The sequence below is a fragment of the Lucilia cuprina genome, chromosome 3 (assembly GCF_022045245.1).
Source record: "Lucilia cuprina isolate Lc7/37 chromosome 3, ASM2204524v1, whole genome shotgun sequence".
Taxonomy (NCBI): domain Eukaryota; kingdom Metazoa; phylum Arthropoda; class Insecta; order Diptera; family Calliphoridae; genus Lucilia; species Lucilia cuprina.
This window is the reverse complement of record NC_060951.1, coordinates 63,103,019-63,130,731: the sequence shown is the minus strand read 5'-3', so window position 1 is coordinate 63,130,731 and position 27,713 is coordinate 63,103,019. Positions and strand designations below refer to the sequence as shown.

The window sequence follows — 27,713 nt, the reverse complement described above, 5'->3', positions numbered from 1 at the left end:
TTAGCAATTAGCGATCGTATTATTTAACTAAAATTAAAACCCAATTATATATCTTGGATGAAAATGAGAATAAATAAATATATATTTCTTCTATAAAATGGTATCAATGAGTATCATATAAAATTTTTTATATACATTCTTTTTTTGCTTATTTACTATTAATTATATATCACTTATTTAAATAGTACTTATATTCTATAGATAAAAATTAAAATAATATTTCATAGGATTTTAAATTTAGTTTTAAACTTATTGTTCAGTTCGGGGTTTGTTAAACATGAGATAGTTATAACTTAAACTCTAGTTTTTTTTACATGAAATCTGCTTTAAATTCTCATCGAACGTTTAAAAACTGTGGGGCTATTTAAATGTTTCTTTTTGGGTGAATTCTGTTTAAGAAGACGCATTCTTTTGACAATTTCCAAAGTCATACTTGAAGAGGTATTTCGAGTATGAGAAGTACTGTTTAGCTGTTGTGTAATTGTTGTTGTGGGCATTTCTCCAAGAAAACAATTTTGTCTTCTTACCGGAACAGCTTCACAATAACTATCCGTTTCCTGTTTATCTGTCTGTTTATTATTTAATTTCGATTTACCGAAAGGCTTACGATCATCTTCATCCATTAGAGAGTGGCCGACTTCTGTTGCAGTTAGATTTATTATTTTCGAGGAATCCAAACGTATGAAGAATATTTTTTGTGGATTAGGAAATAATAGTAGAAAATATTCAAATGTATCTTTGTTGTATTTATGACCCTGTTCATCATAGAAATCAATGGCCAATTTGTGGTTTTTATTAATATTAAATTTATCCATAACTGTTGATAAAAGTTCATCATATTGAAATTTGGTATCACATAAAACTTGGCGCGTTAGACCTTTGTAGGATATTTTAACACAATTTTTTGAAGCCATATCTTTAATTTTTTTCACAAATTTATAATAAGTATCTTTAAAATAAGTTGTTTATTTTAGAACGTTTAGTTTGCAACTGTAGCTCAATACTGAAATGTGTTGGTTATTTAAACCAAAATTTCTGTAGCTGTAGCTGTAGTTAAATGTATTTGTATTTAATCTGATAAAAAGAGAAATGAGTGAAACAAATATTAAGCAGGTAGTCATATGGCACATGAACTCTCTACACTATTCCTGTTTTGTAACAAACAAAACAACCCCTGCCAGGATTAAGGTTGCAGCAGGCCTATAACGAATTTATCTTTAGAGAATTTAGGTAGAATGGTACCCTATTTCATTTCAAATTTGATAAACAAACAAAACATGTTTTGAATAGGGTTCTCTTAGTCAGACGACAATTTATAAGAATATAAGTAAAAGTTACCCTATTCATATCTCGTTTAGTATTTCTTGTTTATTATTAATGATCCACAAGTGAGTAAATTTCTCGTTCTCATTCTCTTTCTTCTACGTTATTGAATTAATTGTTGTTGTTTTTACGGCTGCATTTATTTCATCATTTGTTGAGCTACTAGACATTGTAATTATGAGCATTGAACATACGGTACGTGCATATGTACTTACTTCTTTGCATGTAGTAAACAAAAACATTCATGCATAAGCATGCTTTTGCTCATTTCTGTTTGTCATAGCCGTTATGTTTGAAATGATTCATTTTTTTGTTTACTATTTAGATTGTGAGAGTGAGAGACTCATCTTTTGTGAGTAACTTTATATTTGGTTGACTCCACCACGAACCATTACAATGTTATGACATCTGCTAAATTTTGTCAGTTGTTTTGGAAATAACAAGTGTAAATTTAGGTCTTATGAAATTAATTTTTTGTGTTACTAAAAGTTCCTTGTTTTCACAATCTTTTTTACTAAAAAAGATAGTTTTCTAAAATATATTTTCTATTAATAAACTATTTTTATTTATAATTTAAAAAATTTGGGTTTTAGCAAAATAGTAGTATCATTCATTTTTAAGCCTATATAAACGAAATATTGGTCGCAAATCCACAAAATTATATACATAGGTCCTAAGACAATCTAACCATGTCCGTCCCTGGGTTAAAAGCACTGTAGTATATAAACAGAGGTATATAAAAGTAGTCATATACTGGTTCATAACTGGTTTAAAAACCCAAATATAAATATGATTTATATGAAAAAAGAAGAAATTTAATGGGTATCGGTCCATAATAAATCCTATACCCTTTTAGATAAGTAACTTAGAAATCACTTTAAAACCAATACAAAAATGAAATTTTAACTAAACATGTTTTATAAAAACCGATATCTTTAAGAAAATTTTATGAGGAACGATAAGGAACACAGGTCAACAAATCTTTAACACAGCGACCAGTAAATACATTCCTAAATAATTCAATTGTGCTGAGCTCAAAACTCATCCAAGTAATCCATATAGAATAAAACCAAAACGATTAACTTCATAAAATTATAGGAGTGCATAATCTGCACCATAGTCCTTTGTAATACAGACTGACCTGCATTACAAGAGACTACTTAGGGGAGTAGTTTTGGGATTATGTACATGGATAATGTACTGCAATAAGTTTTACAGGGCCCATATTATTATAGTAAAATTTAGCATAATATAGGGTAGAAGGGGGGCCATACGCCACTTTTTTTAGGGGGCCTCAAATTAAAACCACAATACATATTATTAATTTTTTTCTTGGTTCGGATACTTAGATATGTTGGCTTTAGTTTTATTCCTTTACATTTTTCTTAAGTCATTTAGTTTTTAACTTTTCCTCACTGACCAAAACCGGCGATACCGCCCCATCCAAGGGGTAAATTCGCCAAGGGGATGGGGCAGATTTGTCATTACTAAAATAAAATAAAAAATTACAAAAATAAAAACTTATTTTGCTGTTTTATACTTTAATTCATTAAACAAAGTATAATAAATCAGATATTTATTGTTTATTTCACAAAACTTAACAAAAAGATTAAAACAAATATTACTGATTTTTTCTATATCTTAACCAAATTTTGTTCTACATCACAAGCATTACATATATTTGGCGCAGTTCTGGGGTTTAGTTTCAATTTTTTCGGGCTTCAAATATTATCGAAAATTTTATTATGTCTTATTGTTCACTATTATTGACTTTCTAATACTGACCAATATATTTTTTCTATCAAAAAACTAAAAAAGTTAGCACAAAAAGTTCACACAGTGATATATTTTCACAGCCCTTTGAAAAACAATTAATCATGTCTGCCTCCCATCATAAGTAAAGTTAATGTTTCAAATTTGCAGGGATGATAGATAATCGATAAACGAAAACAAAATTTAATAATGCGATAAAATCGATTACTCGGTTTTCAAGTTATTCGCATTGACAGATGTGCCCCTATGGCAATTGATCCACCTTCTACCCTAATTCAATAAGTTGTAGCATGTAATAAAAGAATGGATAAGGATCTGATAGTGCGACACTCAGAAATTCACCTTAATTCTACGGATTATGATTTTATGGAGGCTTAAGAAAATTTATTGAAAATGGTTAAAATCGGTCCATTATTTCGCTAAGCCCCCATACAACAGTACCTCCCGAATAGGAAAAAACAGATTTCCGGAGATTCATGTGATCATCTCTTTCATATTCTATGGAGGCTTATGAAAATTTATAGAAAATGGTTTAAATCGGTCTATTATTTCGCTAAGTCCCCATACAACAGTACCTCCCGAATAGGAAAACAGATTTTTGGAGATTCAAGTGATCATCTCTTTCAGATTCTGTTTTATATGTTGTCACAATTACGTTCTAACTTAAGTATTTCAGAAGAATTCAGAGCGAAAATTCCGATCATGGGCGTTATATTAACCCGTATTTGGAGGATTAATAATTGCTTCAATGAATTGAAATCTGTTAAAATATTCATATTTATAATATGTAAATGATTCGATTTATAATTAAAATTTCTCCAATTATTCAGACACGTGTAAAGTGTCAATAGGATTCATTTGATTAAGTGAATATTATTTTACTTTATGAAAAATTATTGTTACATTTATGAAATATTAATCCCGATATCCTGCAGTTTGCAGTTAATTAAATGAGCGACAACAACTGGTGTCACGTACTATAAACAAAATATTGTTTTTTTACAAATACAATGGCACGTACGTTATTTTTGCGGCAAACTTTTTTAAGAAAAAGAAAATTTCTCTTATTTCTATAATTTTACCTTTCCTCTCTTTAATCTTTCGAAACAAAGAGTAAACTATTGTAAACTTAGAAAACAATTATATTTTGAAGACTAAAAGATATTATTATAAGATGCAACCCTTATCAGGAAATATTTTAGTATGTGCCATTTTAAGGATTTATTGTTATTTTTGAATCTTTATCTTGATGATTTATTTGTGTTGTGATTTATATCGGTTACTCTCTTTATTCTCTATAGAGACTAAGGAAGTAAGACAATTGTCTCATAGTCAGGTAAGAGCCTGGAAAAGAAATTACAATTTCTTTACAAAATAAATCATAGAAAAGGAGGCGTACAACTGAGACAACAATGAAGTTTCAATTTAAAAAGAGATTTGGAGAATAAATTTAAAAATAAAATGTTCAAGTTTGATCGTAAATTTGCTATATGAGATGATGACATTCGATATCGAGAAAAGGATTTATATATTTTAGCTTAGTTTCTATTAGATCTGGTAAACGATAATTCGGCATTATATAAAGAGGGTTTCTCGATATGGACTTGTTTTCTTAAAACGAAATAAGTTTGTATAAAAAATTTTAAGTTTTATAAACTTAATAAAATTTATAAAATTTTCTCGAATCTGTCACTTTCACCTAGAGAATCGTTCTTCTAGTTTTAAGAAATAAATTCTAAACGGATATTTTGCAATTGTTTCATTATAGAACTAAATTTCATAAATTTCAAAATTTTTTTCTTTTTATTTCATTTTACAGCAGAAAGAGTATTTGAAACTTGTTTGAAACATAAACAAATTTCCTTAGCTTGATTTTCTGCAATATATTAATTCTGGAACTAAATTTCTTAAATTTCAAAACCTTTTTTCTTTCTATTTCATTTTACAGCAAGAAGAATATGCTGGAGCTCCTGTACAGTGTCTCATACCTGGTACTAATCAATGGGCCCTTGTCGGTGTCTCCTCATGGCGAATAGCTTGTGCTGCTTCCGGTGTCGAAAGGCCAAGAATGTATGATAAGATATCTTCGAATGCGGCTTGGATACGTGAAACGGTTAATTCATCATAGAGTATCGTTTAGCGATTGTTAATGTAATATACTTAACTATATTTATATACTCGTAGGTATTTGTATATAAACTAATGTTTAAAGATTATTTTTGATTACTGATACGTAAAATTTAAAGTAATTTTGTTTAATCTTAAGTTTAAGGCATATTTATATTAATTAATATAAGTTAATCTACAGTTTGGTGATTTCAAAATTAATTCAAATGAAAATAATTTGGAACAAATTATGTTAGACTTATAGTAATACCTTTGGAAAAGCAAGGTCTTGACTTGTAATTAGATATATCCACAGGTTAAATCTCAACCCAAAAACATTAAAAAAATTCACATTAAAATGTAACTAAATTTAAATACTGAAACTATTTATTTTCCAAATTAGTAACTTAAGTATAAAACTGATTAAAAAAAATTAAAGGAGATTTTAAATAAATTCTTCAAATATGTTTCAAAAGTCCAGAATTAGAATTCAAAGCATTAAATGAATTCAGTATTTATCTGAAAATATCTATAAAGATGTTGAGATTGTAGCGTGAATACATTCCGTCCAAATTTTAGGTTTATAACAATACAAAATTTCCCATATATCTAAATTAAACTAAATTAATTTTTAATAAAAAAAGAAAAAAACTAAATATAACAAAAGTATGAATGAGTTGCAAATAATTTAAATGTTAAAATATTTTCTTCAATAATCCATCGAATGATCGAATGAATGAAAGTATAATGAATGTACAAAGAAGAATTATCTTTTTTTGTTTTTAATTTGTAAGTAATTTTTCGGTTCCTTTTCTCGTTAGACTTATAGTTTTTAATCGGAATTGGCAATGCGTCAATATTTATTAAAACCTGTAAATCTTGCAAGGAATAGGACACAGCTATTGTATTTAAGTTAATCTTTTCTTTTGGCAATAACATTATTGTATTTATTACTAGAAATTGTTATTTAAAGCTGACACATAATTAAATTACATTTATTTATTGTTTGTATGTTTTTGATTAATAATATTTTTAATAAAGATACAAAGTTTTTGTTTAAATATGAGTTTAAAATCGCTAAGGTCCAATCTTTAGGTGAAGGATTGGGGATTAAAATAAAATTAATCTTCGAAAGTTGTTTTTGAATACTCAAGGCGGGTTTCTTACTACTCAGTTAAACTAGGCTTAACTTGCTGTTAGATTAAACTCGGAACAAATTTGGGCGGACTTTAAACGATGATTGTGTTTTTCAGTTTTGGATTTAAGTTCAATTAACTTTGTTATTATTGCCAACTTTTAACTCAAAAACAAAACAATGAACAGCTGTTTTTTTGCAAATAATAATTTTGTAAAATGAAACAATAAATAAAACAAAACAATGCAATTTACTTAAAATATTAAGTTTTTGTTCTTCCGAAATCATTGTTTTTGTTAATTGTGTTTTCCCACTTATAACTTAAGTTTAATTGGCCAATAACACTCAGTTAAACTAAGATAATAAGTAACGTTACTGTTTATTGAAAAACACAAAACATATATTAAACTAGGTTTAAACAAAGAATAAAGATTATCTTTATCTGAAAAATCCGCCCTCAAACAGCTAATTTTGTTTGCTAGTTTAACCTCCGTAAGGAGGTTTAAACTTGAGCAAGAAATGCAAAAGTATGATTCCAAAAGAATTAATACAATTTTTATTAAAATAATCATAAAAATGACTTTACAATATAATTTTTATTTTAAATTTAAGTTTTTATTAATTTTCATATTACATTTACAATTGTCTGTCTTCTTTCTTTCGGGTGAGGAATAAAAATCGAATAACAAATAAATTTTATTGAAAAAAGTTATTTTCTGTAAGAGGGGATCAATTTCCTAGCCCGAACTCCTATGTGGTTTGGAATCATATGTTAACCGATTTTAACCATTTTCAATACTAAGAAATCGGCTGTAAATCAAATAAACAAGACTGTAATAAGCTAAACAGCAAACATCTATAACATCGGCAGTAAATCCTTATTGTTGTACTTAAAAACAATATAAACCCTCAAATAATGTACAATAATGAAAAATCTCCTTAATTTTTCACCACAAATCGATTTTTATAATAACTCTCCGTTTAAAAAAAGATCGAAAATCTGCATAAAAACATTTATTTGCAGTTTTTTTTATGTATTTAATAAATATTTGTGAAATAAATAAAAGTTATATATAAGACATGCAAGTCTAGGCATCAACATGATAAACTTGCCATTTATCCGTTTCTCCCTCAATTAGTTTATATTGCACACGATCGGCAATTTTATTGGGTTCACTTTTGTAAAAATCCCATGTTTTTGGTATTATTTTAAAAGCAGTACTAGATGAAATAATTAAAAAGGAATAAATATCCGAATATTCTACTAATTCTCTGAAAGACTCACTATGATTTCGTTTGTTCCGGTTCTTTAGATTCCCTTTCGTAAAGTTCTAAAATTTCTTGATATTTTCGATCAAGTTCCTCGCCCTCATTAGGTTTGCCGCATTCACAAATATGACTACGGATTTTGGCATATAAAGGTTCCTCTAGCCAGAATTTCTTTAAGATTTCTTTATCATTTATTTCAACAGCTTCGGCATTAAATAAACGAATTTGCCACAATTCAATATCGGGAATTGAACAGAGTATAGTCACTGCAACTTTAGGATTTTCACGTAAAGTTTGATATTTATGGGAATTTTTCTCGGTAACAAAGCAGATGTGTGGGGTAGGTTCATCCTGGGAAAGCCCCCGATATACCACGGAACGATTGAGAACACCATATGTACTAAACAGTTAGAATAAAGCAACATTTTTGAAATTCATAAATTTATTTGTTATTTGCTTACTTGTCTTGTGTGGCCAAATTCATGATTAATAATTGTGGTTTTGCTTTGTCTATAATAGTTTGAAACATTTGCACTGGATGAGGGGCAGCCTTAGTAATTTTAGCTAAATGGCTGTTGCTTAGCTTTAGATTAAGTTAAAGTTTTTATTATTATAAACATTATTATTAAAACTTTAATTTGTTTTACCATTGCCATCCTTCTAATATTTAACGGTTTCTATCAATAAAACTGGCAACTTTGTTCAATTTGTAACAGTTGGCAACGCCAGTTTAAGTTGATGTCAAAAATCCAACGCAACGAAGTAAACAATAAAAGAAATTATGAAAAACACAAACATATGTTTAAAAATAGACCAAACACTATTTTTAATCACAAGAAAATTTTCAATTTTGCTGCAACAAGGATTACAAGTGCAACATAGTTCAATCAAAATAAAAATGAGTTAAATATTAAAGAAAAATATTAAATAAAAAGTTTGGAATAAATCTTTATAAAAATCCGAAACAATTGTTAAGAAAATCTATTAACAAAATGAGTTCTATATTGGATATGCGTACCGCTAAGCCCACCATTTGGGAAGAGCTGAGCAATTTATTTTTGCCTCTTAAATACATCATCACCAGCGAAAGATTTGATGCTTTAGTGGAGAATATCAATTTCAATTACCTGGTGAATGCTATGTTCTGGATATTTCTATTCTTCAGTTTTGGCTTTGTAGGATTTCAGAAATTATTTCAGGTGAGCAAATGAAAAACTATACTCGATATGATGTATGCACTTGTTTGTATTGTATTGCACTTGGGTGTGACGGAAATAGATTCAGGGTATAGCAAAGTGCAAGACAGTTTTATATAAGAAAAAGATGTGTAAGAAAGAAGAAATTTCGGTTATTTTTATCAACAAAAATGAAATATACTATATATCCTGTGTAATCTTTAATATAGTCCAAAGACGTGACAAAAAGTTTAACGCCGTTGCTTGATTCATTAGAGGATTTTTATATATTAGGATTTAAATTTGTTTTTTTAATTAAACCATTAATATAATTCTATATTATTCCGAAATATTGGACATATATCAGTTTAAAAGGAGAAAAGTTTATGTTCTAGTCTGTTGTTGTTTTCAATAGACTTATTCATTTGTCTAGATTGTGGACTATTATATGGTCCATAGACGGACTGGTCTATTGTTTAGTTTTTTGAGGTTATTTGCTGATCTACAACAGCTTTTAACATGTATATTGTACATGTATATGTATATTGACATCTCCTTGGACCAGTGCATAAGTTCATTAAATAATGTATGCGATTGTCTAGTAGGTTGTATAATCTATATATAAATAAGTTTGTTCCTGAATTAATATATTGATGACTTATACACTTTTCGAAGACGAAAGAAGGTATATAGTTTCATTAAATATTATTTAAATAAAAGATTATTTTAACAATACAAATAAAACAAATATAGATTTTATCTATAGGTTTCATCTATAATACCGATTTTAAATTCTCATAATATGTTTTTTTTTTTTTTTTTTTTAAAGCATCCTGATACTCATTAGGGTGATTGATGACTTCTATACAATTTTTGAAAACTTTGAATACATTTCGCAATTACGTTGTAAATATAACTTTTACTGTGACAAGTTTACGATATATATTTTTTTAAAAATCAATTATATAACCAATTTTCATTGATGGATGACATTTGCGCGGAACAAAATTTTACATGATAAAGATGCAGTTTAATTAGAAATATACCGATTGCTAAGTTAACAATGGCTGTTAAAACTTGTTTTAATATAGGAAAGTGTATTATAGTAAACCACCGTTAACTTAAATAATCGTTTTTGCATAAGGTATTATAATAAGTTAATCGAATACGATCAAATAACAGATGTAAATAATATTTGAAGTATGTATTTAATTTTTGTTACTAAAAAACAACTGACGGCGTTTAAACGGCGTTAATGTAACACCACTGAAGTTATAAATTGCAAAATAATGAATAAACAACAACAAAACCATATATTTAGGCCGAAGACTATAATCAAAACAAACATTGAAAAATACTAACAAAAATCATTCACAATAAAACAGTAAATATATAATCACAATAGTTGTATTACACTTTTCTTTTTAAATTTATAAAAATCACTTTTTTTTAACAGTATTTTCAATAATTTATATGTTTTTCTTTTTTACAGGTCTTCCTTAAAACTTCAAATATTAAATATTACAAACACAAACAATTTGCACGTTCCATTTGGAATATTGCCTTTTATGCAGCCTGTACTCTGTTTTTGTATTTCTATAATGAATTGGTAATTTTGCCGCAACTTTTAAAAAATCAAGGACGCTACTCTTTATTTTATTCTTCGGAAAATCTCATATTTTATAAATCACAACAATGTGAAAAATTTCAATTTTATTCGATATTTATTATAACATTTTATTTACACGGCGCCATGTTGGACTTTAAGGAATCGGATTATTTGGAAGCGGCTTCTAAGAGTTTATATTTGATGTCATTGGTGGCCATAGATGTTTATAGGTAAGTTTATATTAATTTTAATAAAGAATTTTAGGCAGAAGGTATTTTAAGTAAACAAAAAGTTTTCTTAAAGAATTTATGATTTAATTATTATATATGTATAGGTATTATAGGTATTAATTAATTAAAAGACATTTTATAGAGTAAATATAGATATTAAAGAATATACCTGTCTTTATTTGTGCTGTTTTCTGTATATTTAACTTGAAATTGATATAATCGGCAACCACTCACTTTTTTACTTAAAAAGAACCACACACTTTTTTAATATAAGACAGGCCATATAATGGTAAATTACTATGTATTTCTGTAATTTACATTTTTTAAATTCATTTTTTCTATATTTTATAATATTTTCAATATATTCTTTTTATTTTACTAATTAATTAAATAATAACACACACTTTATTCCTAAGAACATCTGTTTGCTTTGTTTACATTTCCGTTGTTTTGTTTTTGCAAAAAGCAACAACCACACCGTTAACTGAGGCGAATTAACAAGCAACGTGATTTGGCAAAATTTAAAAGACGACTGCGCTGTCAATGCATTTAACCGACAATTAACGATTTACCGAAAGTTTACACTGAGTATTTATAAATTTTAATATTTTTCAAATAATTTATAATTAAAAAGTGTATGTATTTACTTTCTTTTTCATAAATTTCTTAAATTATGATTATTTACTTCTGACTCTATTAAAAACAAAGCCTTGCTCAACAAAAATCTAATAATACTGAAGAAGAAAGAAGTTAATAAAAAGGAAACAAAGTTAGTTGTCAAGTATAAGAAAGTCACATATAAAATGTGTTAATTGTAAGGTAATTGACGCGAAATTATGCAATTTTTTATAAATGAAGTTTGACAGCATTAGTTTTTCGAGAAAGTTGTTTATATAAGATGTTTGCAATTTCAGATGAAATTATTTTGTACTAAAACATTAATAAGCTGTTAAATTGACTTCATCTTATTAGTTGCGCCATGGTAATATTGTTTATATTTCTATTGTATAGTTTTAGTAGAAACAACAACACTCGGATAGTTTAGGCGGTTTAGGAAAAATTTTATAGCGACTGCGCGGTCAACGTTTTAAACCAACAATTGACACTTTATTTTTATAAATTTGCGGGATATTACGAATTACGAATAATTTATAATTATAAATACTTTTTTTTCTCAACTTTTTAAAGTTTGCTGGTTTTTTTTATAATGATCTACTACGGACACAAACGAAAACACGGCCCTTTCTTTTTTTTTTTTTTTTTTTTTTTTTTTGGGTTTTGATTAGGATGGCGGTGCATCAAGCACTCATATTGCCAGGTTATCACACGTTTGTCCAGAGAAAACCCCACCAACCGACCTATACCTTCATATAGGAAGTTGGAGCATCCGGACTTGATTTCATCAAAAGTATTAATGGTCTCCACCAGTATATATTTGAGTTTAAATGGTCTCCACCAGGTTATATCGTGAGTATTTTATGGTCTCCACCAGTTAAAAACGTTTGAGTATTCTATGGTCTCCACCAATAAAACATAACCTCACTTGAGGTAAAACGAAAGCACGAGGTTAATGTAGACAACATGTAACTTTGAACAGTTACATGAAGTAATACATTACACCAGTGCGAGCGAGACGCAAAACTGTCGAAAGCCAGGCAACAAACACAAGCCTGAACGCGTTTAAGAAATAATCACGATGACGCGAGAGTTGTTCCCCAACTCAGACCTGAATTGCGACTGACGGCCCTTTCTTAACAAAAATCCGAATAAGACTGGAATAAGAAGGAAACAAAGTATATTTTCAGGGTTGGGGAAGTGCAATGTAACTTAAGCTAGTCAGTTAGACCTACTAGGAAATTTTTGTTGAGAAACTTTTTTTTTAATTCTCTTTTGAAGTTTCCTTAATGTCCACATATAAAAACTATGTGTGGACATTTGTTGTTGTTATACGAATGAACAGATTTGTTGTACGAATGAAAAGAAACAAATCAGATCAGACCAAGTTTCCGAGAACGGGAAACTCCGTACACGAGAGAGATGAATGATATTCTTTCTTTCTCACGCAAAATCAAAAGTTTCCCGAAAAAGTCTCTTAGTTAGTTATTTAGTTAGTTAATTAGTTAGTTAGTTACTTAGTTAGTTAGTTAGTTAGCTAGTTAGTTACTTAGTTACTTAGTTAGTTACATTGTTACAAATTTTCCCAAAAAAGTTTCTTAGTGTGGACGGCAGTTATTTAGTTAGTTAGCTAGTTAGTTAGTTACTTAGTTAGTTACATTGTTATTTAGTTAGTTACTTAGGTAGTAGTTAGTTATTTAGTAAGTACTTAGGTAGTTAGTTAGTCAGTTGTTACCTTAATGTTTGTTCGTCACTAATTCTTTTCTGCTTTCCAGATACGAAAACTACTTCGTGGCGGTAAACTTAAGTCTTGGAGTCTACAATATTATCACAGAAATTCTCTCTTTACTGGCTTTGCAAAATCCCAAAAGAAATTTATTAGTCTATCAAATATTTCTGGGTTTACGTATAGCCTCTTGGTAAGTAGTTTAACATTAACTTAGCGTGGTACAATAACATTTTACTTTCTCTTTTCAGGTCCCATGTCTTCATCAGTCTCTTGCCATTTAAATATTTAGTTCCCACTTTATTTGCCAAAAATTTTAAATTAATCTTGAATATTGTCATATGGCTCTGGTATGGTTTGAGTATTTGGAATTCTCCGTCTTGCAATATTTCTATCATCAGATTTATCACAATTCTCCAGTCGACTGTTCGGGAGAGGGTTCGGCAGCCAAGTGTATTTTACTAAAAGACTCTAGTGAACATAGGCATTTTAAGGCCTTGAAAAAGCTTATTGGAAGTGAAATTGGCTCAAAGAAAAATGAATGCTAGTAACTTAAGTGCCACGGGTACGAAAGTTCTTCTGCTAAGGCTTTTCAGGCCATAAAATGTAAGTTTAATGAAATAATTCTTAACACAATAAAATATAAAAAAATATTTTGTATTTAATTTATAGGTATTATGACTTTAAAAACGTAAATGAAACGTATACGAGAGGGGCGTGGCAGTGAGGCTGAAGATGATAACGATGATGTTATCTCTACTGAGTGTTAAATTAAAATTATATATAGAATTTAATGATATGTTTTTGTTTAAAGACAATACATTTTTTTAGCAAATTATGTGTAGTTAAAAATTCTATTATTAATTAATTCTATGTTAGTTAGTTAGCCAGCCTGTGTATGACAATTGTTTATTAATGTAGCTTCCTATTATGAATCTTTAGCTTAATCTTTATCTAAATATTAAATTGATTTCTATTTCTCTCTTATTGGTGCTTGTAAATGATTAGCTGCGTTTTATATGAAAATTTATAGTTAAGCAATAAAATTAATTATATTTCCAATAAATTTGAATTTTTGCAAAGAAATTTTAAAGATTTGTTTTAGTTATTTTAGAGTAAGTAGAACATTATTTTTGTCATCGTAAATATTTTACTGCTTCATTTCTTTAAAGTTTAGTCTATATTCTAGTCCATAGTCTTGTCTATAGTCTAGCCTATAGTCCAGTCTATAGGGTAGTTTATAGTCTAGTCTATAGTCCAGTCTATAATGTAGTTTATAGTCTAGTCTAACCTAGTCTAAGCTCTATTCTATAGTATAGTCTATATTCTAGTCCATAGTCTAGTCTATTGTACTGCCTTTATTTTAGGGTTCTACAAATCGACTTTCGAACAATCGAAGTCGACTATTTTATTCCAAAAAAGTCGATAACTCGACTATCGTTCATGAAAAAAGTCAAAATGTCGACTCTGTAAATAAAATTCAAAAAAAGTAGAAAAGTCGAAAAAAGTAAAAAAAATCGAAAAGTCAAAAACTCAAAAATAATACAAAAAAGTCAAAAATAAGCGAAAATTTTAAAAAAGTGGAAAAAAGTCAAAAACTCTAAAATAGTCTGAAAAACTCGAAAAAAGTAAAAAAAATAGTCGAAAATAGTTAAAGAGCCGGAAAAGGCTTAAAACTCGAAAATAGTAGAAAAAAGTCGAAAAAAAGTAAAAACAAAATCGAATGGTCGAAACAAGTCGTAAAAAGTCAAAAACTCCAAAAAAGTCAAAAATATTCAAAAATTTTAAAAAAGTGGAAAAATATCAAAAACTTTAAAATAGTCGGAAAAATCTCGAAAAAGTAAAAAATGGTCAAAAATATTCAAAAAGTCGAAAAGTCGACTTTTAACTAAATGAAAAAAAGTCGAAAATCGAAGAGTCGAAAAGTCAACTTTTAACTTAGTGCAAAAAGTCGAAAAGTTGACTTTTAACTAAATGCAAAAAGTCGAAAAGTTGACTTTTCGTTTCAACTATAGAACTCTACTTTATTTTCCAAACAAAAAACTTTTGACTAAAACTAAATTGATGTAGGGTATAAAAAGCTCTTAAAGCTTGGTGGTTGATGACTTAGTTGAGGACACACAAAAATCCTTACATAAAAAAGCTTAAAGAAAAAAGCTTTTTAATGTTAAGAAATGTTTAAATTTATTGCAAATGCAAATTAAAAACATAAAACAACAGAAAATAATTTAAATTAAAATTTATTGACGCTTAATTAATACTTCAACACACTTTTTTATTAAAACACATATTTTAATTTTATTTTCATATTATTTTTGTTTTTATTTCAAATCGTTTATTTACAATTTAAAGAATTTTTATTTCAGTTTTTTTCTTTTTGTTATTAATTTATTTTTATTATTATTTTTTTTTCTTTTTGGTTGATTTTTTCATTCAGTTTTGTAATCATCATAAATTTCAGTTGTTTTTTTTATGTTTTTGCTCTTTTAATTAAATTAATTTAGTTTTAATTTGTTGTTTTTTGTATTTGTTTAATTTACTATTAACTAGAATGTAAGTTTAACTGTTTTAATGGTTTTTCATTCATTTTTTTTAAATTTATTTAATATTTTATTTTTGTTTTAATATCGTTGTTATTTAGTCCCCAACCATGCTTAAATATTTGTTGTTAAATTATTTTCTTAATTAATTATTTTTGTTGTTATTATTATAATAATTCACTAAATAATTTAATGTAGTTGTTTGTTTTCATTGTGGCATTTTTTATACTTTTATTATAAAATATTTATATGTTTTTTTGTAATTTGTTAATGTTTGTTAAATAATTATGTCATTTATTTTAAATTGTTTATAGCAAATAAAAAATTCTTTTTACATCCTTTTTTTGCTTTTAAATTAATTCGTTCTTAAATTAAAACCTTAAAAAACATATAACTTATTTAATGAGGTTTTTGTAAATTAAATTGTTAAAAGAAAGTAAAATATTGCCTACTAAAAGGGTTTTTTTTTTGTAAATTCTTACTACAAAAGACCACAATTAATTAGTCTATTAAAAAAAATTCTTAATTAATTTAAATTCTATCAAAAGTTTCAATATTTCTTTTTTTCATTGTTCATATTTTTTCCTATTAGTATTAAAATTATGTTAACAATTGTTCATAACTTTCTTTAAATTACATTAAACAATTTTACAAACATATTTAAAGGGATTGACAGAGCATTTTTTTGACAACATTATCATAAATTTAAAATTTATATCTTTGGTCTGTTGTGTAGGTAGTGTCAATGTTGGGCTCTTCAAAGTATGTTAATTATTTTCATAACATTTTCTCTTTTATGTTTCGGGGAGCTTAACTCAATAAATAGTATATAGTGTTAATCCCTGTAAGTATCTTTATTTTCTTTTTTTAAATTGTGTTGTAAATTTTGATTATAAAAAATTTCCATAAAATATTCTACATCAATTTCTTTGGATTTAAGTGCTAATATAGGAAGTTGTGACATAATTTATACGAATATAATCTTTAATTTAAGGGAATTTTAAAGTGGATTTGAATCACACCAATACCACAAATATTTGAAAATGCGGCATTTTTGGTATAGTCTAGTCCATAGTCTGCTCAAAAGTTTAGTCCATATAATAGTCTGCTGTCTAGTCTATAGTTTAGTCTATTGTATCGTCTTTATAGGAGATCCAGGAAAGAATTGAAAATATACTATAAGCTTTTCTACTATACTCTATAGTCAAGTATATATTAAAGTCGTTAGTCTAGCCTGTAGTCTAGTCTATAATCTAGTATATAGTCTAGTCTATAGTCTAGTCTATAGTCTAGTCTATAGTCTAGTCTATAGTCTACTATAGTCTAGTCTATAGTCTAGTCTATAGTCTAGTCTATAGTCTAGTCTATAGTCTAGTCTATAGTCTAGTCTATAGTCTAGTCTATAGTCTAGTCTATAGTCTAGTCTATAGTCTAGTCTATAGTCTAGTCTATAGTCTAGTCTATAGTCTAGTCTATAGTCTAGTCTATAGTCTAGTCTATAGTCTAGTCTATAGTCTAGTCTATAGTCTAGTCTATAGTCTAGTCTATAGTCTAGTCTATAGTCTAGTCTATAGTCTAGTCTATAGTCTAGTCTATAGTCTAGTCTATAGTCTAGTCTATAGTCTAGTCTATAGTCTAGTCTATAGTCTAGTCTATAGTCTAGTCTATAGTCTAGTCTATAGTCTAGTCTATAGTCTAGTCTATAGTCTAGTCTATAGTCTAGTCTATAGTCTAGTCTATAGTCTAGTCTATAGTCTAGTCTATAGTCTAGTCTATAGTCTAGTCTATAGTCTAGTCTCTAGTCTAGTCTATAGTCTAGTCTATAGTCTAGTCTATAGTCTAGTCTATAGTCTAGTCTATAGTCTAGTCTATAGTCTAGTCTATAGTCTAGTCTATAGTCTAGTCTATAGTCTAGTTTATAGTCTAGTCTATAGTCTAGTCTATAGTCTAGTCTATAGTCTAGTCTATAGTCTAGTCTATAGTCTAGTCTATAGTCTAGTCTATAGTCTAGTCTATAGTCTAGTCTATAGTCTAGTCTATAGTCTAGTCTATAGTCTAGTCTATAGTCTAGTCTATAGTCTAGTCTATAGTCTAGTCTATAGTCTAGTCTATAGTCTAGTCTATAGTCTAGTCTATAGTCTAGTCTATAGTCTAGTCTATAGTCTAGTCTATAGTCTAGTCTATAGTCTAGTCTATAGTCTAGTCTATAGTCTAGTCTATAGTCTAGTCTATAGTCTAGTCTATAGTCTAGTCTATAGTCTAGTCTATAGTCTAGTCTATAGTCTAGTCTATAGTCTAGTCTATAGTCTAGTCTATAGTCTAGTCTATAGTCTAGTCTATAGTCTAGTCTATAGTCTAGTCTATAGTCTAGTCTATAGTCTAGTCTATAGTCTAGTCTATAGTCTAGTCTATAGTCTAGTCTATAGTCTAGTCTATAGTCTAGTCTATAGTCTAGTCTATAGTCTAGTCTATAGTCTAGTCTATAGTCTAGTCTATAGTCTAGTCTATAGTCTAGTCTATAGTCTAGTCTATAGTCTAGTCTATAGTCTAGTCTATAGTCTAGTCTATAGTCTAGTCTATAGTCTAGTCTATAGTCTAGTCTATAGTCTAGTCTATAGTCTAGTCTATAGTCTAGTCTATAGTCTAGTCTATAGTCTAGTCTATAGTCTAGTCGATAGTCTAGTCTATAGTCTAGTCTATAGTCTAGTCAATAGTCTAGTCAATAGTCTAGTCTATAGTCTAGTCTATTGTCTAGTCTATAGTCTAGTCTATAGTTAGTCTATAGTCTAGTCTATAGTCTAGTCTATAGTCTAGTCTAAAGTCTAGTCTATAGTCTAGTCTATAGTCTAGTCTATAGTCTAGTCTAAAGTCTAGTCTATTTTCTAGTCTATAGTCTAGTCTAAAGTCTAGCCCACATTGTAGTCTATGGCCTTGTCTTTAGTCTGGTCTAGTCATTATTCTTGTGGGCAGTCTAGTCAATAGTCTTGTGAATAGGTCTAGGTGTATTTCTTAGGAGTAGAGTTGATTGTGGCAGGAAAAATTAATCGATTTATATATCTATAGTAAGATAAAACTAACTCTCGTTGGTTGCTGAAGATCAAGAATGTGCTATCAGACAAGGGTTTAAAACAACTTTTAAAATTTACAAATGAATCGAAATATCTACCTATTGTGCGGTGGGATTATCTTCAGTTAGTTGCTAAAGATCAAGGATCTAACGATTACATAATGATCCTGGAATTTTCTTCATCATTCTTGAATCAATCTGCACAACGCTTCTAATTAGTTTAACGTTTTTATTTTTATCAAGTGGAATGTATTTAAAAACTTTCAAAATAACTTTTAAAGAATGTTAAGAGTAAATGAAAGGGAACGTATATTTTCTGGTGGTAGCAGTAGTAATAGGATTTATTCGGCATTGATATAGCGAATGTACTGAATTTAAGAAATCATTTGTGATTATAAATAAAACTAGTATTTCTATAAATTTGTCAACATCCCTAATATCTTGGTGTAGAATTAGTTTTTTGTTTTAACACGCCAATCAGGATTTTAGGCAATATTTGTTTTACCAAAACTTTTTTTATTTAAAATGTTTTTATTCATCATTCATTAACTATGTATTTTACAATTTAATGTTGTTGTTGTTGTTTTTTATGATTTTAGTTTAAATTTAAAGTATAAATGTTTTTGTTGTGTTGAAATGTAAATATTTAAATAATTTTTTTTTAATTTTTTTATTTCTGGGGGGAAGGCAGTGGACACAGTAATGTTCTTCTTGTTGTGTGTATTCTTTTTTTTTAATTTATTTATTCATTTATTTCAATTTATGTTTTATTTAAACTTTTGTTAAATTCTTTCTTTTTTTGTGTTAAATTTTTCATTTATTAACAAAAAAACGTTACTTTAGAGTTTTTATCTTAAATGTAAATAACATTTTCAATTAGTACAATTTACTAATTTTTTGTTTTTTTTTTTTTTATTTTTAGTTAGTGTTAGATTTATTTTTGTTTATTTATATTTATTAAATGTATTCCTTGTTATTTTAAAAACTAATTGTTTGATCCGTATGTATGTATGAGTTTTTTGGTTTTTAGTTTTCCATTTTTCCTTAAATCTACAGCTTTAGAACCAATTGCTTTAGTATGAGTTTCAATTTTTTATTTATAGTTTTTTTTTGTTTCTCCTCAACATCTTTGTGTTTGAGTTTCGAATTGAAATATGTACAAAAGTTGTTGTTTTTTTAGTTTTCATTAATACTAGTTTAGATTTAATTGAAAGAATGTGTTAAAAAATTGGGAAGAGAGGAGGTGTTGTGTTTATTTATTATTTTGAAATAAAAATTTGCAAAAAATTAAATTGAAGATGCATTTTAAAACTGAAGTAATATAGAAATAAATGTAAACCAATAAGCTAAAACTGAACTAGAAATAAAAAAGAACTGAACTAGAACTAGAACTAAACTAGAACTGAACTAGACTGAACTAGAACTGAACTAGAACTGAACTAGAACTGAACTAGAACTGAACTAGAACTGAACTAGAACTGAACTAGAACTGAACTAGAACTGAACTAGAACTGAACTAGAACTGAACTAGAACTGAACTAGAACTGAACTAGAACTGAACTAGAACTGAACTAGAACTGAACTAGAACTGAACTAGAACTGAACTAGAACTGAACTAGAATTGAACTAGAACTGAACTAGAACTGAACTAGAACTGAACTAGAACTGAACTAGAACTGAACTAGAACTGAACTAGAAATGAACTAGAACTGAACTAGAACTGAACTAGAACTGAACTAGAACTGAACTAGAACTGAACTAGAACTGAACTAGAACTGAACTAGAACTGAATTAGAACTGAACTAGAACTGAACTAGAATCGAACTAGAACTGAACTAGAGCTGAACTAGAACTGAACCAGAATGGAAATAGAACTGATCGAAAACTGAAATAAGACAATAACACCTAAAACTATACTAACTTTATAAATTATACTGTACACCTCCATTTTAATAAGTTTTAAAAAATTTTATATTTTTCTAAAAAAATACAGAAAATATATAATTATAAAAAAAATTAGTTTAATTTGTAAATTTACGCTTAATAATTATTTTGTTTAAATGTATGAATGCTAACATGAAAGTGCATGAGATTAATATGTTCGTATGGTATAAATGTAACAAATTTTTTTACTCTTTATTTAAATATTCCCAATATTGTGTTTTTGTTTTGTTCTCTTAATTCTTAAGACATTTCTACACAATATTTTATTTTAGTTTTTAACTTTTTTCTTGAAATGTTATAAATTTTTATTTCTTACTTAAAAATACAATTTTTACCTAAATATTTTATTTTTATAATTTTATTCATACATTTAAATTATACTATAAATATTTTATTTTTTGCCTTTTTTAAAAAAACTCAATGTTGTTCTTATGTTATTTACCAATTTGTGTTTTTTATGAAAGTTTCTTGTTGTATATAATTTTTGTTTACTAAACATTCTCTAAATATACATTCATTCATACATTTTACATATTATTTTTATATAAAAAATCATTCTTACCTTTTTTTTGGTTTTTGTTTTTAAATTGTATTAATAATAATAAAAAATATAAATATATTTTAATGTTAATATTGTTTTAAATTAGATATTAGTCTCAGTGTTTGTAAAAAGGTAAAATCTCATTTCATGTTCAGTTTTAAAATATAGAAATTTGTTAATCAGAACTAAATATATAATAAAAAAATGTTAATTTGAATTAAACTAGAACTGAATTAGAATTGGAATGGAACTGAAATAGAACTGAACTAGAACTGTTCTAGAGCTGAATTAGATCTGAACTAGAACTGAACTAGAACTGAACTAGAACTGAACTAGAACTGAACTAGAACTGAACTAGAACTGAACTAGAACTGAACTAGAACTGAACTAGAACTGAACTAGAACTGAACTAGAACTGAACTAGAACTGAACTAGAACTGAACTAGAACTGAACTAGAACTGAACTAGAACTGAACTAGAACTGAACTAGAACTGAACTAGAACTGAACTAGAAACTGAACTAGAAATGAACTAGAACTGAACTAGAACTGAACTAGAACTGAACTAGAACTGAACTAGAATTGAACTAGAACTGAACTAGAACTGAACTAGAACTGAACTAGAACTGAACTAGAACTGAACTAGAACTGAACTAGAACTGAACTAGAACTGAACTAGAACTGAACTAGAACTGAACTAGAACTGAACTAGAACTGAACTAGAACTGAATTAGAACTGAACTAGAACTGAACTAGAATCGAACTAGAACTGAACTAGAGCTGAACTAGAACTGAACCAGAATGGAAATAGAACTGATCGAAAACTGAAATAAGACAATAACACCTAAAACTATACTAACTTTATAAATTATACTGTACACCTCCATTTTAATAAGTTTTAAAAAATTTTATATTTTTCTAAAAAAATACAGAAAATATATAATTATAAAAAAAATTAGTTTAATTTGTAAATTTACGCTTAATAATTATTTTGTTTAAATGTATGAATGCTAACATGAAAGTGCATGAGATTAATATGTTCGTATGGTATAAATGTAACAAATTTTTTTACTCTTTATTTAAATATTCCCAATATTTGTGTTTTTGTTTTGTTCTCTTAATTCTTAAGACATTTCTACACAATATTTTATTTTAGTTTTTAACTTTTTTCTTGAAATGTTATAAATTTTTATTTCTTACTTAAAAATACAATTTTTACCTAAATATTTTATTTTTATAATTTTATTCATACATTTAAATTATACTATAAATATTTATTTTTTGCCTTTTTTAAAAAAACTCAATGTTGTTCTTATGTTATTTACCAATTTGTGTTTTTTATGAAAGTTTCTTGTTGTATATAATTTTGTTTACTAAACATTCTCTAAATATACATTCATTCATACATTTTACATATTATTTTTATATAAAAAATCATTCTTACCTTTTTTTTGGTTTTTGTTTTTAAATTGTATTAATAATAATAAAAAATATAAATATATTTTAATGTTAATATTGTTTTAAATTAGATATTAGTCTCAGTGGTTTGTAAAAAGGTAAAATCTCATTTCATGTTCAGTTTAAAATATAGAAATTTGTTAATCAGAACTAAATATATAATAAAAAAATGTTAATTTGAATTAAACTAGAACTGAATTAGAATTGGAATGGAACTGAAATAGAACTGAACTAGAACTGTTCTAGAGCTGAATTAGATCTGAACTAGAACTGAACTAGAACTGAACTAGAACTGAACTAGAACTGAACTAGAACTGAACTAGAACTGAACTAGAACTGAACTAGAACTGAACTAGAACTGAACTAGAACTGAACTAGAACTGAACTAGAACTGAACTAGAACTGAACTAGAAATGAACTAGAACTGAACTAGAACTGAACTAGAACTGAACTAGAACTGAACTAGAATTGAACTAGAACTGAACTAGAACTGAACTAGAACTGAACTAGAACTGAACTAGAACTGAACTAGAACTGAACTAGAACTGAACTAGAACTGAACTAGAAATGAACTGGAACTGAACTAGAACTGAACTAGAACTGAACTAGAACTGAACTAGAACTGAACTAGAACTGAACTAGAACTGAACTGGAACTGAACTGGAATTAAACTTCATAAATTTTCGTAAACAATGTATTTTAAATTCTTTTTTGTGTTTAAAACAAATAACGCTATCCATTTTTCCTCTTCTAAACCACTGTGCCACATATTTTATTAATTTAATTCTTAAATTATTTTTTGTTTGTGCTCCATCTAATAAAACATTTCCTTACTTGTTATGTATAGAATTTAGTTGCTTATATTAACATTTGTTTATCATAAGTACTTAAAGTAAAAAGTACTCTTAAATATACTTTTCCATAGAATTTACTTTTTCTGTTTTATATTTTCTTATATAACTATTTTCCAATTGGTTAAACTTCTTTTTGTTATCTGTTTTAAACACTATTTTAACTTAGTTTATTTAAACAATTTTCTGTTTTTATTATTTTTATAGATTTATTCATTTTGTTGAGTTAAATAATTTTTTAATTTGTATCCCTTGTTATGAGTAGTAACGAAAGGTTTCACTTTGTTTTGTCTTGAATTAATAAATTTTTTTTCTTTTTATTAAATTTATTTATTTATTTTATATTGTTTTATATTTTTATCATTATTATATAATTATTAAATATTTACAACACAGGTTTGGCAATGTTCGGTTTTGCTGTTGTTGATGCAATTTCTGATAATTTAATATCGATTGGTACGCGTGTATCGTACAATGTTGGTGCCTGTAAGATGATACCGGCTGTTCCAAAAACTACAGCAATTGTGAAAATCCATAAGAAAAGACGATCCAATACCATGGCCACATATTTCCAATCTTCTTTAACCTGAATTGTTATTTTATATACAGAAAAAATAAAAGAAAAAAGGGGGAAAATATAAAAAATATACATATAAACAAGTACAATGTATGTGTTAAATTTTTTTTTATAAATAAGATACAGTGTCTATTAAATTTTAAAAACTTAGTATGCAGAACAATATTTCTAAAAATATTAATTATAACAGAATATTTTTTTTTAATTTTTATCGACCTACTTCTTATGCTACATTTTTTTCAATTTTCACTTTTAATAACATTTTTGACTCTCACTGTATACTCAAACGTATTTGGCACATACATATATGTATGTACATGCATACGTACATACATATGAATGTTGTCTGAATATGCAAACAGAGCAAAAGGGGGAAAATAGTCAATTTGGCAGATTTTTTCCGATTTCGCTTTTTATATGCATGTTAAAGGATAAAATACATTTTACTGGAACCATTACCATGGATGCCATATTCATTTTTATATTGATGTTGTTGCTTTTTTTCACACTTCCTTTCAAACTATATACTCATATGTGATTGTGTGTTTTTGTTGCTCTTTCTATTAAATTATCAATTGCATTAAATTGTAGTGTTGTTTTTGTGTTTCTTTTTTCAATTAAAAATAAATTTTAACTCTTGAAATTAATGCCATGCAATTTTGTTTGTTTTAAAAATTGTAATTTATATGGGAATTTATTTGGGATTTTTTTTTGAGATCGTTAAAATGGATATATATTCATAATGATTAAAAGGGTCAAAGTTTAATAGTTGTAAAAATGTTTAAATTAAACTTATAATAGTATATTATAGAAAAGAACTAGAACAGAAATAGAAAAGAACAGAACTAGAACAGAACTAGAACAGAAGTTGAACTGAACTTGAACAGAACTTGAACAGAACTAGAACAGAACTAGAACAGAACTAGAACAGAACTAGAACAGAACTAGAACAGAACTAGAACAGAACTAGAACAGAACTAGAACAGAACTAGAACAGAACTAGAACAGAACTAGAACAGAACTAGAACAGAACTAGAACAGAACTAGAACAGAACTAGAACAGGACTAGAACAGAACTAGATCAGAGATCGTAAGCCTAAGGACGCACAATTTATTTTTTGGAGAATTCTTCTTGATCTATGACATACAGCAACTAACTAATAAATTAGATATATATTAGCAACACTTGTTAACAACAAATAAGTTTCCATTTAAAATGTGTTTATTTGAATCAATCTACTTATTGTATTAAGTTCTCTCAGTATCCTCACTTTCGCGGTATTTCCTGTTAGAACTGATGCTGGTTGTTGGTGGCATATGGAGAAAAAACATGATTTGCAGTAAATAATTGTAAAGTGTGTTTATGAAAGTATAAATAAAATTCGGTTTAACCACACAAAAGGAAACAACAGCACAAACACAGAGAATTTTTAAATTTCCAAAATTGTGGCAGCAATCCACTCAATTGAAATCCAAACAACAACATCAGCAACCAAATCATCTCATCATATCTACATATGTATTTAGATACTACTCAACATACCCTTGCACTTCGTTATGTATTCAAGTACGAGTACGGTGACGAGTATCATACAAATAATTTAAATATTTACGTGTAATTTTTGGAAGGTTTTCTATTTGAAATAGTTTTTTTGCTGTTTTGTTGGTTAGGCAACCTCTAGCCTAAGAGCACCCAAAATGTATACATGTCAATTTATTTTTAAGTTACTTTTTACTATTTCTAAACATTTTGCCCATTTACTACAAGATCAGCATAAATTAAAAAACATTACTTTGTGTAAAAGAGCATTTAATTTTTTCTGACATTTTATTATTTTCTTAAATAACTTTTAAACTGATCGCCTGATTTGAAAAATAAAACCAGTCAGTATGCATATTTCTTATCCGAAACTAAACATATTTTTTACTTAGCAAATATACTTGAAAGTTGGGCTTTAGTTTTGACGTTAGCGACAATAATAGATATTTGTCAAACAGCGCTCAGTTCAAAAATCCCGAATTTTGAATTATGACAGTCTTGTAGTAAATGAGCGATATGAAATCATGAAAACAACACCAACGCCACCAATACCAGTATGAACATTTTTATTAAATTGCCAACAAAACTGCCACCAACATCACCACAATAATCCCAATCGCCAAAAATAATATCTGCAACAAAACCCTGTAGTTGGTGTTGGTTGTCAGAAAACAAAGGATTTTATTTACATATCACTTTCGTAACATTTAAGTAACGCTTAACTTCCATTCTAAATTACAAAAAGTACATTAATGTCAATTAGGTGATAATGTTTTTTAACACAATATTGTCCTCTTCAAGAACTGTCGGGCAAACATACATTTATGTGTCTACGAATGAATAGAACCTCAACAACAATTGAAAATCTATAACACGGTATTATCAACTTGTCGTAACTGACATTTAACATAAGGGATTTTGTTTGCTGTTGAAGAGCATGTGAAAGAGAGTATAAAATTATTATTATATTTTTTGCAGTGATGATGTTGTTATCATTACGTTAGTTGACGACTATGATAATGATGTTGACGATTTCTGTCACCCTTTTTTTAGAAATTATACAATGTAGGCGAAAACTTATTCCAGGGTTTGTATTTGCTTTACTATTTTTTGCTTTTTAATTTTTGCTGAACTAAAACTATGAGAACATTAACAAGCGAAGTCAAGCAGAATAACCGAATAAACTTATTAGCTGTAGCCATAGCATATAATTTAAAACAATCACAACTGAAAACAGAAAATAACATTCTATAATAACAAATCCAAAAACGTAATACATCACAACAAAGAAAAGCATGCATATACAGGTTATTTTTTTTTAAATAAAGACCTTCAGCAGTTCTTAACTGCGCAGTTTTTAAGAGCGCAGCGCAGTACAAAGACAAACAGAAATGCTGCAAGCTGTAGTAAAGTGTTTGCTGTGGCTGACTGCGTTAGCTTTGGTTTTTACTTTAAGCAAAGCAGTTATTTTAGTGCTTTTGCTAATTTGAAGCAAGTAATACAAACCCTCATTTATACATGTATGAATAAACATGTGTATTTTTGAAATCATAAGCAGTAAGGATGGATTGTCGAATGAATTGTAAGCATGGGAATTTATTGCTCTATTTTAATATACATACATATATAAACAAGATGTTATCACTACAAACCTTTATAATATGATAACAAAGGTCCTGTCTCTGAAAAAGTTTCCTAAACAAAACTGCCTTGACAAAAAATGGAATTTAATTTGTTACGAGCACTACTGTTAATTTATCTTAACACATACACATATGTTTGTAAATGATATAATAGGGGGTGAAATAAAAACCACTTAGTAACGAAATAAAATTTCCATAATCATACTACATATTAGTTCAAATATGATCAAAAATGTAAAAAATGCAAAACCAGGCATTATTTAATAGAGGTTTGAATTAAGAGCAAATGTGCAATTATTTATTTACATAAATAAATTCAATAAATTAGTTGACAGAATAGAATTGAAAATGGTGAACAATCAGACTAATTATTTAGATTTAATATACGAACATATGTAGATAAAAAGAAAATTCCAACTATTTAACTGATCTAAAAGTGAACTAGAACAGAACTAGAACTGAACTAGAACTGAACTAGAACTGTACTAGAACTGAACTAGAACTGAACTAGAACTGAACTAGAACTGAACTAGAACTGTACTAGAACTGTACTAGAACTGAACTAGAACTGAACTAGAACTGAACTAGAACT

The 27,713-nt window shown here is 27.5% G+C and overlaps 5 protein-coding genes across 10 annotated transcripts in view; 2 read left to right on the top strand and 3 right to left on the bottom strand.

Moving 5' to 3' along the window:
- Positions 1–6,263, top strand: part of LOC111679343 — a 45,561-nt gene extending 39,298 nt beyond the window's left edge. For all 5 annotated transcript variants that reach the window (XM_046945677.1, XM_046945676.1, XM_046945675.1 and 2 more), the window contains exon 10: positions 5,045–6,263. In XM_046945677.1, coding sequence (XP_046801633.1) covers positions 5,045–5,224 — 180 coding nt within the window. In that variant the 3' untranslated portion in view covers positions 5,225–6,263. The remainder of the gene's footprint in view (positions 1–5,044) is intronic.
- On the bottom strand, positions 50–1,005 carry LOC111679342. The gene has a single exon (XM_023440899.2). The coding sequence runs from the start codon at positions 912–914 to the stop codon at positions 327–329; it is 588 nt and encodes a 195-aa protein (XP_023296667.2). The 5' UTR covers positions 915–1,005; the 3' UTR covers positions 50–326.
- A 1,050-nt stretch (positions 6,264–7,313) lies between the features above and the next one.
- On the bottom strand, positions 7,314–9,001 carry LOC111679339 (pyridoxine/pyridoxamine 5'-phosphate oxidase). 2 transcript variants are annotated; one of them, XM_046946962.1, is made up of 5 exons: positions 8,734–9,001; positions 8,254–8,295; positions 8,068–8,189; positions 7,623–8,006; positions 7,314–7,558 (listed from the first exon to the last, which is right to left on the bottom strand). In XM_046946962.1, exons 2-5 carry the CDS (start codon positions 8,260–8,262, stop codon positions 7,426–7,428), a joined length of 648 nt encoding a protein of 215 aa, XP_046802918.1. In that variant the 5' UTR covers positions 8,263–8,295; positions 8,734–9,001; the 3' UTR covers positions 7,314–7,425. The 2 variants fall into 2 exon arrangements, with proteins under 2 accessions (XP_046802918.1, XP_023296664.2); XM_023440896.2 differs by having other exon boundaries at positions 8,254–8,302; positions 8,734–9,000.
- On the top strand, positions 8,416–13,509 carry LOC111679338. Its single transcript, XM_023440895.2, is given in 5 exon segments — positions 8,416–8,805; positions 10,274–10,620; positions 13,011–13,154; positions 13,213–13,337; positions 13,340–13,509. Coding segments are annotated over 5 exon segments (993 nt in total). The 5' UTR covers positions 8,416–8,598.
- Positions 13,510–23,157: 9,648 nt separating this feature from the next.
- LOC111679337 overlaps positions 23,158–27,713 on the bottom strand; it is a gene marked incomplete at its 5' end in the record, with an annotated part of 30,505 nt that continues 25,949 nt past the window's right edge. The window contains one exon of the mRNA XM_046946214.1: positions 23,158–23,947. Coding sequence (XP_046802170.1) covers positions 23,747–23,947 — 201 coding nt within the window. The remainder of the gene's footprint in view (positions 23,948–27,713) is intronic.

Bases quoted from the DNA above. Each gene is read 5' to 3' on its own strand.
- LOC111679342 (XM_023440899.2), bottom strand. From the start codon at position 914: ATGGCTTCAAAAAATTGTGTTAAAATATCCTACAAAGGTCTAACGCGC.
- LOC111679339 (XM_046946962.1), bottom strand. The intron at 8,007-8,067 runs GTAAGCAAATAA...CTAACTGTTTAG, and splicing joins AATTTGGCCACACAAGACAA to TACATATGGTGTTCTCAATC. The intron at 7,559-7,622 runs GTGAGTCTTTCA...TATTTCATCTAG, and splicing joins CCGGAACAAACGAAATCATA to TACTGCTTTTAAAATAATAC.